General features: G+C 32.4%; 1 protein-coding gene across 1 annotated transcript; it reads right to left on the bottom strand.

The window, feature by feature from the left end:
- Positions 1-14,794: 14,794 nt before the first annotated feature.
- LOC117177795 lies at positions 14,795-15,754 on the bottom strand. The gene is made up of 2 exons (XM_033368727.1): positions 15,290-15,754; positions 14,795-14,881 (listed from the first exon to the last, which is right to left on the bottom strand). Exons 1-2 carry the CDS (start codon positions 15,752-15,754, stop codon positions 14,795-14,797), a joined length of 552 nt encoding a protein of 183 aa, XP_033224618.1.
- Between the last annotated feature and the right edge of the window lie 2,329 nt (positions 15,755-18,083).

Raw genomic sequence — 18,083 nt, 5'->3', positions numbered from 1 at the left:
TCGTAAAACTTTTTTTATTAACATAATTCAATGTTGATGTAAAAATATAAAAAATTCTTGCGTTCGAGACGAATCGATTTATTTACATACCTCTAAATGTTATTGAGGAAAAGGAAGTTATCGTTATTTATATTAAATTAAAAATCGATTTTCATAGTGAATATTTTATCATTCTTATGATTTGAAGTTGATCTGAGAACAAAAAAGCCTTTTCGATTCGAGACCAATCGATAGAACCAGAATATGGACACATTTTAATGAAGTCCAAGGAATCTATGGTAATGTATTAAACAGGTGCCGGGTTTGACTTGAAGTTTCCCATGTAAAATGCATGGGGAAAAATTACTTTTTTGAGTTTTTAGAATAATTTTTTAGAGTTTGAAAAATTGTGACGAAAAAGTATGGGGGGCCTGTAGGGAATCACCCAATTAAGAATTGCATGCATAAGCCATATAGGTTTGATGCCCCTAACACACCCCCACGAGTACCTGAAAACTACCCTTAAAAGAAAAAATGTCATTTCTTCATGGAATCGACCTTTTGAACACTGTGTTCTCGTATTTTTTTACTTGAAATTATTAATATTGGTGTAGTAAAATATTTATTATCATTGTTTAATTAATTTTTAATTATTTAAAGAAATGAAATTCGTTTAAATAACTTTTTTTCGACAACTCGTTTTTTCCCCTAAAAATTATTACTATTAGTCTAATGTAATATTTATTAACATATTTTCATTAATTTTGCATTATTTAAACAATTTTTTTCGAAAATTTGTTTTTTTTCCTTAAAAAGTATTACGATTGGTCTAGTGGAATATTTATTCAGATTAGTTCATTACCTTTCAATTGATTAAACAAATCCCATTTCTTCAAATAATTTTTTTATTAAAAATTATTAATATTTCTTCAGTAGAATATTTATCAACATTGCTTGATTAGTTTTATTTCTTTTTGTTGAATTTTTTGTTATAAAAATTATTACTTAAATATTACTGATGAATTAATTATTATTAAATTAATTATTGCTGATAAATTTTCCACTAAACCCACAGTAATAGTTATTATTAGAAAAATTAAAACGAGATTATTTAAACAAATTCCATTTTCTTAAATTATAGAAAATTAATTAATTAATGTTTTAAAAAAAATTTCAATCGGTTTCAAAGAAAAGTTTTAATGGGTGAACCATGGGTCAACAATGGCATAAGCGGGGGATGAGCGTGGGGTAAACGTGTGATAAGTATGGGGTAAGCGTGGGTTAGGCATGGGAGAAGCGTGAGGGAAGCGTCGCTCAAGATGGGTCAATGTTCACCCACGGTCCTTCCACGGTGGTTTCATGGTTATGGACAAGGAGTCAAGCGTGGCTAATGGTCCCTCTCCCATGCTTCGCCTCACTTTTTCCACTTTTAGAAAGGATTTGTTAGAAAATAGTTTCTTTGATTCGAATGTAAGAAATTTTCAAAAAACTACATCATTTAATCAATAAAGCATAGGTCATGGCATTATGGTTGAATAGCGCAAGTCTCGCCCTTGCCCTATCCCACGCCTAGGAGACGCTAAAAATAAATAAATAAATATTTTAAAAAAACATCCAAGTGTTAAAAGAAATTAGCTTCAGCTATAAATAAAAATCTTAGGTTTTCCAATTGCCGAAATGTTTGTACATGGCAAGTTCACTACTCCGGTGCATCGGATCGTTCATCACGTAATTCAAGACGTCGTCTACGAGAACTTTTAGTACATTTAAACTGTGCTATCAGCCAAAATAACTACCATTGGTGAGTCGGCTACCTGGGTGCACCGGATCCAGCACCAGGCAGTATAATAATTATTCTACGAGAAGTTGCGAAAAATTTAAACTTTGTGAATAACAAAATCAACAGCAAATGGTTCACCGGGATCGTCGACTCACCATTTGCTGTTGATTTTGTTATTCACAAAGTTTAAATTTTTCACAAGTTCTCGCAGAATACGCATTAAACTAATAGTCAAAATAACTAAAAGTTTTGTGTCGACGATCTGGGTGCTTCGGATCGAGCACCAGGTAGTATAATATGTATGCTACGTGGACTTTTAGGAAATTTAAATTTTGTGAATAACCGAAACAATATCAAATGTTCACGCGACGACTCCGGTGCACCGGGTCGCGCACAAGGTAATTTAGCAAGTTTTCTTTGAAAATATTGAAAAATTTAAATTGTATTAACTGTCAAAATAACTACTATTGGTGAGTCGAAAACACCAGTGCACCAGGTCGCGCACCAGGCAGTTTAGCACGTACTGTGCGAAAATTTTTTCAAAATTGAAATTGTCCTAACGGCCAAAAGAACTAAAAATTGTATTTCGACGGTCAGAGTGCACCGAGTCGAAAATCAGGTCGTTTAATACGTCATCTACAAAAACTTTCGTGAAATTGAATTTTTGCCAGAAGCAAAAAAAAATCCGAATTGTGAGTCAACAGCCCGGGTGCATCGAATCGTGCATTAGGTCGTTCAAAACGTCACTCATTTAATTGTTTTGTATTTATTTCTGATATTTGCACCATCTGGTATTTATTTTATCTGTCTAAACAATTTAAATTTAAAAAATGTTTTTGATAAATACGTGCTAAGCTACCTGCTGTGCGATCCAGTCCGCACGGATCGTCGACTCATCATTTTGAATTGTTTTCGTTATTCACGAAATTTAATTTTTTTTTTTAATTTTCGTAAAGTACGTTCTATACTACCTGGTGATCGATCCGGTGTACCCGGATCGTCGTCTCATAATATTCGGATATTTCGGCTGTTGAAACATTCAAAATGTTGAAAAAGTTCTCGTAGAATATGTGATAAACTACCTGATGCGCAACTTGGTGCACTCGGTTCGCCAACCCAACATTGGTAGTTATTTTGGCTGTTAGCACAGTTTAAGTGTTTTAAAAGTTCTCGGAGATGACATCTTGATGAAAAATAAAAAGATACGTAAGTGACATTGCCGCTTAGGTCGATTTTTTCATTGCCACGTTTAAGAGAACCACTCTAAGCGACAATGTCACTTACGTATCTTTTTAGGTTGTACGGCAGTAGTGAACTTAGCATGTAGAGACAATTCGGCTAAAGGTAAACCTAAGATTTTAATTTTTAATTAAGGATAATTTCCTCTAATACTTGGATATTTTTTTGAGTATTTATTCATTTCTGTTTAAGGTCTCCTAAGCGCGGGAGACGGGTAAGAGCAAGACTTGCGCTATGCTACCATTGAGCCATGACCCATGCATAATTGATCGGATGATGTAGTTTTTTAAAAATTTCTTAAATTCCAGTGAAAGAAACTAATTTCTCACTAATCCTCTCTGAAAAGTAGGAAAAATAAAGTAGATTGTGTCCACATTTGAAAATTTGTCCAAACTTCAATTCAACCCAAATCACGTTCTACCGTGGGCGAATCATCTTGACCCACGCTTACCCCAAGCCTATGCCATTGTTGACCCATGGTTCACCCGTCGAAACTTTTCCACGTGGGAGATTTAATATTTAAGGTCAAAATACTTGCAATCAATTATTATTTATTTTTTAAATACCTTTTTTGTCATATCGTTAGAGTATAGCAGTGCATTAGGACGCAGTACTGCGCCCATTGTGAATTTCCTATTGGGACAGTACTGCGCCTGTAGCGATATCCAGTGCTGGGCCAACACTGATATCTAAATACAAAATCGCGTTGTCACCAAAGAGAGATGCCAACAGAGGTTTCAGCACTGTTAAAACAACAAAAAAACCAAGAAGGCTCCATAAGGGAAGCCCATGTTGGACCCCTATGGATTAGCATGTCGTTGCCATGAGGGACCTTGTCTGGATTTCGCTCATGAATTATACGAGGCTTGAGGGTAATGAATAATATTGCAATTCTTTATAGAATTTTAGAGAAATGGAATTTAATTATTTTTATTTTTCTCAACTCTTTTCGAACAATGATAAAGCAATGTTTCGAAATTGGAGACAGACTTACAATTTCACAATATGACCTTTTTATTATCTTAAAAGTGTTACCCATCCGTTTACAGACTAGGTAATCTCGGTTACCTGACATAAATCTCTAAGGGATATTAAAACAACCCTATAAATAAATTTGAAAAATTTCGATGTTAAGACATGTTTCCCATGTATAATTGTATATTAATTTCCGAATAATACTATAATAAAAAAATCTCCCAGAATTTTCCGATTATACTCTTGGGGTCGGAAATCGAGTCAACGTAAACGTGGAAAAAGTTGATGGTTTCTTTAACATCATTTAAATATTTGGGCAAGCAATTTGGCATTTCGTAAAGACCAGAACGACAGGAGATTTCTTTAAATAATCTAGTGGGTTCGGAAATTAATTTACAATAAATTTAAGGAACAAATGATCTCAGGAAGTGTTCACATTTATTCCAAGGTTTCTTTAAAAATCTCTTGAAGATTCAATCAAGGAGATCGACATTTCCCAACAATTAAATGATTGGAGATATTTCAAGTATACTACGAATGTCGGAAATGACTTTACAATTAATGGTACCCATGTACCCAATATCTGTAGGTACGTGACGAGGAGAAAAGAGATTATTGGCAAAGTTGAAATGTTTTATTTGACTAGAAATAAATTATTCTGGTTTGAAAAAAAATCAGAACAAACACATTTTTTTTCAAACTTTAACATAAATTTTCATGTATCAAACGTTATTATTAGTTTTAAAAACTCATAAAAGTCAGTATTTTTCTAAAAATCAGTTTTTCGTTTAAAGGAACCTTCTTAGAAATTGACCTTTTAAATTGAAAAATGATATTTTCTTATGGAAAATTAAAGTATTTTGTTCGAAGTTCTTCCATTTTGTTCGAAAATTAAGTTTATTGTATAAAAATGCATCCATAAACTGCATCTATGTGAATTTCTTAAATATATTTCACAGAACATTTTAGGTTACCAGCTAGACCCTCGAGAATTTAAAACGTCTGTGTTCGAACACCCTCTCTTTAAGAATTTCAAAGGTCATTGATCTTTTTTTTTGTAAGTTTAAAGTTTTTTTCCATTGAAACAAGGCAACAATGCACCCTCTGAATGGTTTTAATCTCGCTGTAATTTGTAAACTTTATTAAATTTTGAAAGAGATAAGAAAAATTAAATTAAGGGCAAAAACTTATTATAAATAATATAAAAATTAGAGGCTTTTTAATAATTATGAAATATTTAACAAGATAAAATTTTTTGGAAATTTTTCGCAAAATTTTTAGTGGTACAAGTTTTATTTTAAAAGAATAATCCTAAGTTTTAAATATAAATCGTTTTGTGAATAACTCTAAAAGAAAATTGAAATAGATTACAAATTTTTTTAAACTGTTTTCTGAAATTGAAAAAAAAATTTTTGATTGTAAAACAAAATTGAGTAATGTTCCCATCGAACATAATTTTACCGAAAAACTTGAGTAAGTTTAAGAGATGTTTAGAAGTTTTTTAACTATTAAAAAACAACAAAAACTTGTGAAGGTTTTTAATGAATTTTGGATTCTTCTTACGAAAATTAAAAAAATGTCTTTCTTTTTCATTTATAAAGATTTCAAAATTTCTGAAAGAAGAATCTGAAAGATAAGGCAAATTTTATGATTTTGCAGATTGAAAAATTTCTGGAAGAATTTGAATAATTTTTCAAGTTTACAAGACTGAAAAGGTGTGCTGACCTTTAAAATAAATATAAAAAAGGGGTTTAAACATATGAACAAATTTCCTAAAATTTCCAAAAAGAGTGTAGCAGATTTTAAATCAAAATGTTTTAATTTGATAAGATTGAAAAATAAAATAAATAATAGAATTATCCAAAAAATATTTAGTAGAATTGAAGAGATGCAAACAGAGTTTTTAACTTCAGAATTTTTTATAAATTTAGATTTTTAAAGATTTCAAGAAAAATTCTTAACACTATGCATGACTTGCAAAAATTTTAGGAAAAATGCGAGTCAGTTAAAAATATTGTTTTTTTCTCGAATTTAGAAAGAAACGATCTTTCAGATTCATTTATATTGTTGTCCTCTTTTCTCAACATTGAATTGCAACTCCAATTTAAGTTTTTTTAAAACTTTGAGCCAATAAATAGTTATTTAGAATTTTCGTGTTACAAAATTTAAATCTACAGACACACAGACACACAGATTAGGACAAACAGACAGATACATTCGTAAAAACCTGTTTTTCAGATTCAGGGGGTCTCAAAACGTGGACATTCGACAAAAACGGGGAGGGGCGGGTTCAAATTTTACACAAATATAATACCTTTCCTTGATGAGAATATAAAAAAAACAAAATCAAATTCAAAAAAATTAAATATACTTACAATTAAGTTTGCCGAGACTTGTTAAATTTTTGTTATCAGAAGTTTTAAAAAAATTTAGAGAAGATGTTCATGGTCTTCTATAACATGAGGAAAATTACATACAGAAAAATATCGAAACAATTAAAATAACGAAATTTAAAGCACATTTTGTTGATGCTGATGCTACATTTTCTAAAGCAATAAATATGCAATTACTTAAAATAAATTATGGGTTAACTTAATAATTGCCAATCATTAAACAAATTTTTTTAGGATAAAAAATTCAATTGTGCGGTCTCTGTTATCGAATCAAATTTAAATTTCAAATGCACTCTCAATCAAATTAATTGTATGGCCAAACGACACAAATTGCAATAAAAATGTTTAATAACAAAATTGTAATAATATAAATTAAATAAAAGGATAGATTTTTTAGCGCTCCTTTGACGCTGATAAAATTGATTTGAAAAAACAAGTCACTCGTTCAATTATTGTTAGAATACATATCAAACATACTTTATAAATATCATTAGTGGCAAATATCATTAGCGGCAAATTAAATTTTAGGTGAAGCGTTAAAAACTTATGGGAATAGTAAATCCAAAAACTGTATAAAATTAAACGCGTTTAAAAAAAACCATAAATAAACGATAATAAATGACAAACTCAGCAATGATTGTCATCAATTCTCCAAGTTTCTGATTATGGTTTTTGTATATCATGAATGTTGTTTATAATAAATCATGAAACTTTGCAATTATTTCTATTCCTGTCATACACAAGATTATAGTCAGAAAGTTTACTGATCTACGGCGTTGATATAAAAGACGATCATCCGGGCCAAAAATATTGAAATGGCTATTACTTTTATTATTTTTTATTAATAATAATTAATATCCTGAATATTACTTTTTCAGTTTGCTCGTAATTTGTTCAAATCATTTTAGTAATAATGTCTAGCTGAATTTTTGGTCAACTAGTTCATTAAAATTTGTTATTATTCATTGACATGACGTCAGTTTAACGAATCCATTCGCGAATAATTGATCAAGAATGTTGATTCTTTTGATTATGCCAAAGTTTTTCTAGGCACGGTGTTATTGAGTTACATCGGTTGCTGAGATTACCGATCCACAATCCATTTTTTTTAATTTATCAAAGAGATGGTTTAATTGAAGTTTAGGCTTTTATGTAAATGAATTTTTAATGTTTATTAACAATTTAACTTGTTAATTAACATTTCGCAGTCGCGTCGGGATTCGAAAATATCAGAATTGTAGGAAGGTAATAAGGGACTTACAAAAAGTGGATTTGCTTACTTTGGATTCACCTTCACAAAATGCACCGCACCGGAACAACATTTGTTGAAAAAATTTCATTTTTTGGTACACGTAAAAATTTAATTAAAATCTTTTAAACTTTTTTCAAGTAAGATTTCAGCTTATAATGTAATAAGGATATGTAAAAAAGTAATTATAACAGCTTACACTGACAAATGTTCCAACAGATTTGACGTGAATTATGACAAATTTTAGAAAAAATTCAATTCAAATATAATGTACCGGTGGACGCGAAGATTGAATTGAAACGTTTCCAACATATTTTTAAGAAAATGTTAAAAAAAGATGCCCGATTATCATAAAATCTGTTACGCCTGTTTTAATGTGAAATACAATTTTTCAAATATAATCTATATCTGTATGAATGGGATTTTACTGTATGATTAATTTTGAAGTATATAATAATCTACTTACACACAGAGTAAAGCAATATCGGAAATATGAAAAGCAGAGTTAAAGATAATATCTTCATTTCAGTAAAGTCACTGCACTGCTTTTAAAGAGAATTTCCAGATCCCCAACTGACAAGATTTTGCATCCGTGTTGTACTTGCTCATATACCAGCCAGAATCACATTATTGACAAACATGATTATTTACATTGAGGTTGGAAAATGAAGTGGAAGAAATAGACTGTTTTGGAAAACGTTTTTTTTTTGCTGTGAAATGGGACATCTTGATTCATTACCCTTGGAAATCGTAAAAGAGTGATATTACGAAATAATTAAAGAATTTTCTTGATTTTGGTATAAAAATGATAAATTTGGGCCAAAAACTTTTTTGCAGGATTTAAAAACTTTTCAACTGGTTCACAACTTACTATCATTATCGTTACAACCTGACAATGAAATATTATGAGACATTCCCTATAGGTCTGTCATGATTTTTATAAATTAAATTTCTTATATTTTCCTGTGACTCTTAAAAAATCACGATAATAATAAATAACTCTTTTAAGTTTTCACAGATTGCAAAAACTCTCAAAAGATTTAGAATTTTTCAAGTTTATGATAAGGCAATTCAAAGTTTTTTACAAGATTCAATTTTCAAAATCTTTTGCTATCTTATTTAACATTCTTTTATGAATAATTTAAAAAAAGACATTGAATATCTTCTTAGGAATCTTAGGAAAACTGGTTAATTCTCTAAAAACCTTTTAAATTTTCCAGAAACCTTCATCTCTTCGATAATCATTTCAAATGCTTTGAATTATTTTTTAATATTCTCTAAAATGTATTTTTCAATGGTTTTAACTGTTTTTTTATATTTCAAGAAATATGAATTCTTTCCTAAGAATATAGTTATTTTTCATTTTCTGATTCTTAATTAGGCTGATCATGACTTTCTCTTTTTGAAATGAGAAATTCGAAACTCATCAGCGAAGAAATCGTTTCAAAATTTCTGGTTCACCGAGTCAACAATTTTTTCAGGTGTGTCAAGGGTTTCCTGTGTTTAATGAAAGAACATGGATGTTTAATTTTTTCAGCCTTATTGAAACAAGAGAACGGCAACTTATTACAAAATGACAAGAATCACGTAGACAATTTATATGTTTTACCTTGCTTTATTGAAGCTAAAAATAAGCGCTTGTCTGAAAGCACGCATCCAACACCCGTGAAGTCCTTCATTTCATATTCAATTTTATCTTGATGAAACAAGCCGCATCTTTAATACATTTTTTTTATTTGACCACAATAAAGCTTGAGAAAATTATATTGTCCCGAATAGAAATCGACACAAATAGTAACATTCGGACATATTTTTTGTTGTTAAAATTTAAACTGTTTTGTTGGAACTTGAACTATTTCGTATAAAATTTACTTCTTGTTTAAAATTCATATCTGACTGTTAAAAATTCAACAGGACTTTTTTGGATGAAAATTGAAATATTTGTTATCAAAATTTTGTTTTTTAATTAAAACATTTATTTATTCTAGTAGAAATTTCATGTTTCTGGGTATCAAAGTTTCTTGTTTTTCCTCGAATTTCTATAAATTCAATACATTTTTTGCAATTACACCAGACAGATTATTAATGTACATTAGCCACTTTTCAGATTAAAAATTATTGTCACTTTTTGGCATTTTTTCAGATTAATTTTATCACTTTTACCCTTTTTTAAGGAAATTAGGATATTGGTAGAAGGATTTAATTTAATACGTTTTTTAAACTGAAAAGTTCAAGGGAGTGGAAAATGCAACATTTATTTGCATATCGGAACTCAGAAAACTGACATACCTGTGATGTAAAATTTTATTTGCTCAATCCAGACTTATCCTGCAGTATTTCAATTTATATTTTGCATACTCGAAAGTAATCTTATCAAACAGTCCATTATTGTGTTTTTAAAATAAATAGAAAATAACCATTTAGTGAAATAAACATTTTTATTTTTAGACCAGAAACTGCTTGAACAATCGAAAAAGAAGAATGTTTAACAAAATTTGCTCAATTTTTTAATAACAATTCATTTGTTAAAATTTTCTGAAGACTTATATTCTTATTGAAATTAGATTCTGAAAGAACGAATTCAGTGTATCAATGCATCGTGAAATGCGCAAAGTCATGCGCAAGGTAGAAATATACGTTACAGAAATGAAATAGAATTAAAAAATCCGAATCCTATTCCGTATCAATAAATTAAGATATGTTCTACTAGAACTAAATATTATTACTGCGTTTACAGTTTTCACCGTACAACTACCTGCATATCATCAAGACAGGGAATATTGTGAGGCAGGCTATTTTTGTATACAGCAGTCAGGTGTATTTTTCTGTAGAAATGCTGCAAAAAAGAGAAAGTTTTACAGGTGTGTGATGATGAGAAGGATGCTTAAAGTTTGCAGACGTCAGTTGGCAAGAAGTTCTTGTTAAGATTAGTTCATTTGAATCAGCTGTAAATATGTTGAATGTGCAAAAGCAATATTGTTAAATTTTCAAAAGTGTCAGTCAAGCACAATTGTAATATTAAAATATTGAATAACGTAAAATGAATAAATAAATACTTTGCACAACTCTCCTTTCAATTACATTAGTTGAAAATAAATGTAAACATTCTGAAATAAAATAATTAAAATTCCAGTCACCATCACAAATTTATATTGTAAAGTTAGCCGCCCCGTGCACCCTAATAGATATTTCGTATCTGCGATGCTGCTTGGGTCGGAGAAGAGGTCTGATCTACGGGGTCCCCCTCAATTTTTCCATACAAGCTCTTTGAATAATACTGCAATTTTTTATAGAATTTCAGCGAAATGAAATTGGATTCCTTTTATTTTTCTCAATTCTGTTCAAACAATAAAAAAGCAGTGTTTCTAAATTGGAGACAGGATATATTAAGCTTACAATTTCACAATATGACCTTTTAATTATCATAAAAGTGTTAATTATCCGTTTACAGACAGGGGATTTTAAGGCACAAACTATTTTTAATGTAATTCTGACTTATTTTGTACAATAAATATGTATTAACAGTCAATATGCTGCTTTTCTATGTATTTTCATTATATTTCGATATATATTTCTATATTCTACCTTCACGAATCGTTGTAAAATATTCTCGTCTTCAAGTTCTTCAAATAATTCAACTTTTTAAAGCCTTAAACTTTTTTTTTTTAGCAAGTATCGATTTTTGTCGATATTTTGCCCAAATTTCAATGTTTATTTCGAAAATTTTGAACGAATAACACAAAGAACGATTAGATAGTGTAGTAGACACTTAAAAAAATAACCCGGAATTTTACTAAATTTTTGGAAAGCCAGAAATAGTTAAAAACCTGAATACGACTTAAAAGATCCTTGTCTTTTAAGGATTGCGTGATTTCATTAAATATTTCTATGTCTCACGTTTTCCATTCTCACGAACTTTTTTAAATATAATATACAATTTTTCGTAAATCTATTTATTTGTATCAAGCAAAAACTTCCTTTTCACTATTGAATTAGAAAATATTTCGACTACTTGCATTATTGATTTTCTACTGATCTTGTGTGGCTTACTTTTCACTAATTGAATCTATAAAATTTAACTCCTGGTTAGTTAAATTTGACCAATTTTGATTCAGAGAGATCTCAAAGTATCTTTTGCATAAGGGAAAAATGTTAAACAATTAAAATAACCGTTTTCAGACACTCAGTTGCATGCAAGTCAATGCTTAACCAAGGAAAATTCTTTTTACAAAGTTTGTCAAACAATTGGAGTTTTCCATGGATAATAAGGAAGATATAAATAATTAAAAAATAAATAAAAAAGCTGAAAAAGCAGCTCATAATGACCATGCATTTGTACAATTAATTTCAGGGACATTGATGTATTGTAACTTTGAGTGTCTCAAAAAGGCAATGCTTTTAATTTGAGGCAGGCAACGTCACGTTTACAATTTCAGAATATGACCTTTTTATTATTTCAATCACGTTATGAATGTAACACCATCGCGTTATTTTGTTAGACTTTTCTATTTTTGACTTTTTCCATTTTCATAACTTTTTTTTATTATGGAACATTGATCTAGCTAAATTTATTTATTTGTATCAAGACATCCATTGCTTTTTTCTATATACTAAGCAAAAATTTCTCCAAAAGTCGAATTACTGATTTTCTAATACTTTTTGGTGACCCAATATAAAACACTTATTTAAGCTGATGTTGCAAATTGTTATGGATAATAAGGAAATTATACAGCAACAAAAATCATGAAAATCTATTAACCTTGTTCAAACAATAAGAAGGCAGTATTTTTAAATTGGAGACAGTCTAGGTCACGTTTATAATTTAATAATATGACCTTGTTATAATTTCTATAGAACATAGGGCATAATATAGAACTTTCTATTCTTTCAAAATTTTCTTGTACAACGAAGTATTATTTACTTGTAATAGGTGATATAAAAAAAAGTTTTAGATTTTTCAGTGAAATTTTTTTAAACATTTTTTGGCATTTTGGTTTAGTCAATATGATTTTTCTTTTTAAAAATGCATTCAAAGGCAATTTAAAACTGATTGGTTCACCTAGGTGATTTTTATTTTGAAAAAATGTACATGATTTCCTCTTAAAAATCGCTATTTTGTAACATCAATTGACGGAAACAAATTTCTTGTCGATCGGGAGATCTATTTTTTACTTTAAGGACATCTAGCCTCGATATAGATAATGCACTGGTCTTATATTTTTTAGCAATGTATTCTTTGGCACAACTATTCAAATATGTACATCGATTAAAAACAAAATGTGTGTCACAAAAGTCTCGAAAGCATTGTTATCACTTTTCTGCAATGCCGATTGTCTAATTTGAAAATTTCAAAGGAAGTAATGTTGCCAAATTCAAACACGCAATCAAGAATGTGACATTTGTGCTTACAATAGTACTGACAGAAATTTAAAAATTTTGTATTAAAAAAACTTTTTTTAAAGATAAAACTGTCTTTTCTGCCCAAATGATTGAATTTTCCATTTCACAAAAAACTAGTTTCCGGCAAAATAAGTGAAGCTCAAACAAAAAAAGATCAATTTTCTTTAAAAATGGGATTGCTACATTTTTTAGTAAAAAAAAAGTTTATTTTCAAAAAAAGTTGAATCTGAAAAAAAAATGTAACCTTCTGAATGAAGAAATAATCATTTAACTGAAATAATAAATCAACATTAAAAAAAATTATGGTTTAATAAGCCTTTGTCTATCTGTAGTCCACCAAGAGTGATTACATCGTGAAGTCAAAAGTGCTTCGTAATCCTGCTCGGCTGCTTCTAGGGAATAGACTGAAAGCTTCAATTGCTGGAGGTTAATGTTATTTCTAGAAAACAAAGGTAAAGGTATTTCATTAGTTAGGATTTGTAGCTCTAATTTCGAAAAATTGAGTTGTATTTTCTCTTCGATCACAGGTTTTTCTCGAGAGTAATGTGTGGCTGCAACGAAGGCTTCGTCTGTACTTGCGACCCGGCAGTGGTCTTCCAGAGTGAGGATGGATGCTCTGGATACAATTTCTCCACTTCTCCCCCTTCTGGGCATTTGATGGTTAGTTTAAGAGTTTCCAATGGTAGAAGGTACCATGGGTATCCGTTGGAGAAACTGTAAATAAAATGGTTGTTCATTGTGAAGTACTTTCCTTCACAGGGTTTTCCTTCCCGGCTGAGGATCCATCCTAGACAAGTTCCTTCCAGGTGTACTCGTCGGATGGGCCCCGAGGATTGGCAGTACCTCATATCTCCGGATTTTTGCCACTTATCTTCTTTTATTATAGTGCAAGAGGTCGTGTCTCGTGACACAGCGATGGTATAGTCTCGAATACCATCGTATATGTAATAATTGAATGAACTGTAAAATGTTAGTGTGGTGTTATTGATAACAGTATAATCGTTCAGTTCTGGTATGGGTGCATGAATCTTATATATATTAGCTTGGGATTGACAAGTGCTACGCTAATTGTACTAATTCGTATCTATAAAAAGTAGTTGTTCTCTGTAAGTGGGTAAGGGAATTCTTTGGCCATGTTAGCTTTTACTGACTGCAGGGATTTCATAAAGTTCAATGGAGAAACAACCTCAGGTGGGAGTATCCCGTTTTAACTTCTGCTATTGCTACTTCTACATTCTTAAGCGCGTCTGAGGTTTCTTCTAGATGTACCTCCATTGTAAATAAGGAATTCAATATTTTGTTGTTAAAGGTTAGGGAATTCATAGCGTTAGTTAACAATCCTGATGATTTTTCCAGCTTTGTCAGGTCTTCTCTTTGTTGATTCTTTATCTCATTTATTTTTGAGATTGTGGTTTTCATCAGAGTCGTCTACTTCTTTATCAGGAGGATGATTCCATTGGACTTGCTGTAGGCTTCGATGATGTATCTGCTGATGTGTCCTGCATCGTCGGTGCTCATTGTGCCAAAAAGGTACTTTGTCGCTGTACCTATGAAGTTGAATAGACTACGTTTCTGCCTATTACTTGAGATGTGCTCAATGTTAAGGTATCGGGTCATAAGTTTTCCTACTCGATCAATCATCGCATTGATTCCTGCTCTCATGTTACATCCTGGGCGGGTCTCGCAGATCCGTCTAGTTTCTTTGGTGGAGTTTAATAACTGTTGTATGTCCCATTGTATCTCCTCTAAGTTCATGAAGTAGACTGTATCCCATGTTTCTTAATAGATGCGTGCTTTGTAAAGTTCCTCCTTGACGACCGAATCGTCCAGCGGATGTATGTCGTACGTTCCTTGTGCCAGGTGAATCTGCAAGCGAATATTTTATTCAGAGGCTTGGTATCTTCTTACTTGGTTAAAATGTCTTAATTGTTCCTGTTCGCGTCTTAAAGTGGTAATTGTTTTTGTATCTCCATTCACTTTTCTGATTGCTAATGGTTCAGACCAGAAATTTTTTCATTTTGCACTAATTTGTATTAATACTAGATGCCCTATTTCGTAGGTTTCTTCTTTTCCCGTTCTAAGAAATTTCTTTTGGTTGGTCTCTATTGTTTGGGTAATCTTTTCGTGTGCATCCCGTATTTGGGCCAGTTTTTTCTCTTTTCTGCGGGCGTTGATCTCTTCCTGTGTCTCCTCCATGTGTTTCGGGATTGTATATCGTAGTTCCTTTGGTGTGTACGTTGTAGTAGTATGCAGGCTCTGGTTCTAAATTTTTACCGCTCTGAAGAGTTTGGTGGTGGGATCGTTGTCATCTACGGTGTATGTGAGTCTTTTAAATGTTTTTATTACACTTTCTTCTATGCCGTTGCTTTCTGGATGATTGGCCGATATTTTGATCTGTTGTATGCCAAGGTATCTGAATAGTACCTCTAACTTTTTGCTCTGAAATGTTGGTTCGTTGTCGGTGATGTTTTTTGCTGGTGTTGGATTGGCGGGAAGGAATTGGTACATAGCAGTGTACACTTCCTCGGTTTTTAACGGTGTTACCCATACGTATCTGGTGAGGCTGTCTTCTAATAATAAGAAGTTTCTACCCTCGTATGTAAACTTGTCAACATTTATGATTTTAAACGGGAGTTTGGCAGCTTCTATTATTACTGCGTCATCCCGGATCCTCTTTTCATTGTGCTTGTTGGCACAGGTGGGGCACCCTTCTATGTAACGCTGAATTTGCCCGCTCATTTCAGGCCAGTAGTAATGCTGTTGGATTTGGCGCGAAGTTTCAGCTAACGCTCAGTGTCCGTTCTCCTGTGTCCTGGCGATGATGTTCTGTTGAATTTGTGTCTTCCTGATGATTTTCGGGTACATAGCTTTGATTTTGTCGTGTTGATCTAATTGCAGTAATTTTAGAGTCCGATGTATGAAGGATGCTGCCAGATTGTAGTCTTCTTCGGTAACCCAATGTCCAAAGTCGTCAAAGTTCCTGTAGATTGCTCCGTTGATCTGTAGGTCAGGCTTTGTGGGTTTTTCTACACAGGAGGGGGGAACTTTATAGTTAGTGAGCCTGTTTTGGAACGTTTCATCCCCTTTGGTTAATATATCTTTGTTGTCGCCGCAGGCATGCTTTAATCTATTAGGGCCATTAGTGATGTAATCTTGGCCCTCATTGATTCTTTTCTCGACTTCATCATCCGGCATTTCCGATAGTATGATACGGGAGTTCTTTATTTGTGTCGAGTTGTTCTTGGCTGATGTTTTCGATGTTCAGACCCAACTTGGAGGTAGTTGCCTTCATTTTCTTTCGGTTTTTTGGTATCCATGTAGCCTGTAAAAGATATTGAATAGCTTCGTATTCTGGGTGATCGGGGTTTATTGGGATATCTTCCGTTTTCTCTACTGGGAACGCTCGGCTTAGTGCACCAGCGTTTGCATTTCATTTTCCTGGCTTATAGATGACTTCTGGATGGTAATCCGTCAGCTTCTCTGTGAGTCAAAATAAACGTGAGGACATCTTGTCATGCCTGGCGTTTGAGAGACCCTTGATTGGCGAGCAATTCTTTCTCTCTCATCGAGTAATTGCACTCCGCCGGGTTCAGGCTTCTGCTGACGAAGCTTACAGGATGTTTCTTACCATTTTCATCTAGCTGGCTAAGCACAACCCCTAGTCCTTCCTTTGACGCGTCGGTGCATAGAATGAAGGGCTTTTTTAGATCGGGGTGTTTCAAAATTGGATATGAAGTCAGCAAGGTTTTCAATTCCGTGAATGCCTTTTCGCATTCTGTTGACCAAGCAAAGTCGACACTTTTTCCTTCTAAAAGGTTTATTGGGTGTGCAATCTTTGCGAAGTTTTTAATGAATTTTCTGTAGTATGAGGCCTACCCCATGAATCGTTCGATTTCTTTGACGTTCTTTGGTCGAGGAAATTCTAAAACTTTATCCATTTTTTTCTTTCATGGCTTGACTCCTTGTGGTCCTACCGAGTGCCCAAGATATTCGAGTTCTTTCTCGAGGTACTTACATTTTTCGGTTTGTAGTATCAGTTTTGTTTCGCTGAGGCGTTCGAATACTGTTCTTAGGTTCTTCATATGTTTCTCTTCTGTTCTTCCTATCACGATCAAATCGTCTAGGTATATGAAGCAGATTCTTCTTATCAAGCCCTTTAGCTTGAAATAAATCATCCGTTGGTAGGTTTCCGGTGCATTGATTAGTCTCATTGGCATTCTCAGCCATTCCCAGTGACCCTTGTGCGTGCTGAATGCTGTCTTCTCTATGTCTCCTTCTGCCATGGCCGCTTGGTAGAACCCGTTGGCCATATCGAAGCAACTCATGAATTTGCCGATCCCAGCATGCAAAATATTTCCTCTATTGAGGGGAGTGGGTAATTATCCTGAATGGTGTGTTCGTTCAACTTTAGGAAATCCATATCTACTATATATAATGGTACGTTGATGCGCTTATCCGTCTTTATTTTTATTTGGTGTTCCACGTCTGACACTATCGGCATTGAATCATCGGAAAGGTAAAATATTTTATTAAATTCAATGAGTAGATCTTGCATTTCCTCTTGCAGTTTGCCTGAGAGGTGAGATAAGGAGCTTTAACTCATTAACTCTTTTATGCGTTCATTATTTGTCTCGTTGTGTTTAATTGAATAAATTGGGATTGGCTTGAGGTCATACCATTCCTTGATGTGTTGCTTTCTTACTATATTCGGTATTTTATTGTTGAGGAACTTCGAGATCAGACTCTTGTCATTAGTTGTTCGTGTGATTCTACTTTTGTGGGAGGTTCGTTCCTTTTTTCAATTCTTATGTCCTTCTTCTTGATGTCTAAATAAACATCTTCACCGTTTGCGTTTATTGTGAGTATGTGCGTTGGGTTTTCGCTTTATCTGTATATCCCCGGCAGAATACCTTTGCCGTAGACTATGCGGTCTCCTTCAGTTAGCTGGACCTCTATAGATTTGCAAAACGGTTTAGTATGAAAGACCACTTGGTTGAAGTTCCCTTCCATTGGGATTGAGGTGTTCGGTAGATATAATGTGTCATTGATGAAATTGATGTTTGCATTA

The sequence above is a fragment of the Belonocnema kinseyi genome, chromosome 1 (genome assembly GCF_010883055.1).
Source record: "Belonocnema kinseyi isolate 2016_QV_RU_SX_M_011 chromosome 1, B_treatae_v1, whole genome shotgun sequence".
Lineage (NCBI taxonomy): Eukaryota > Metazoa > Arthropoda > Insecta > Hymenoptera > Cynipidae > Belonocnema > Belonocnema kinseyi.
This window is presented reverse-complemented; position numbering and strand designations above follow the sequence as displayed.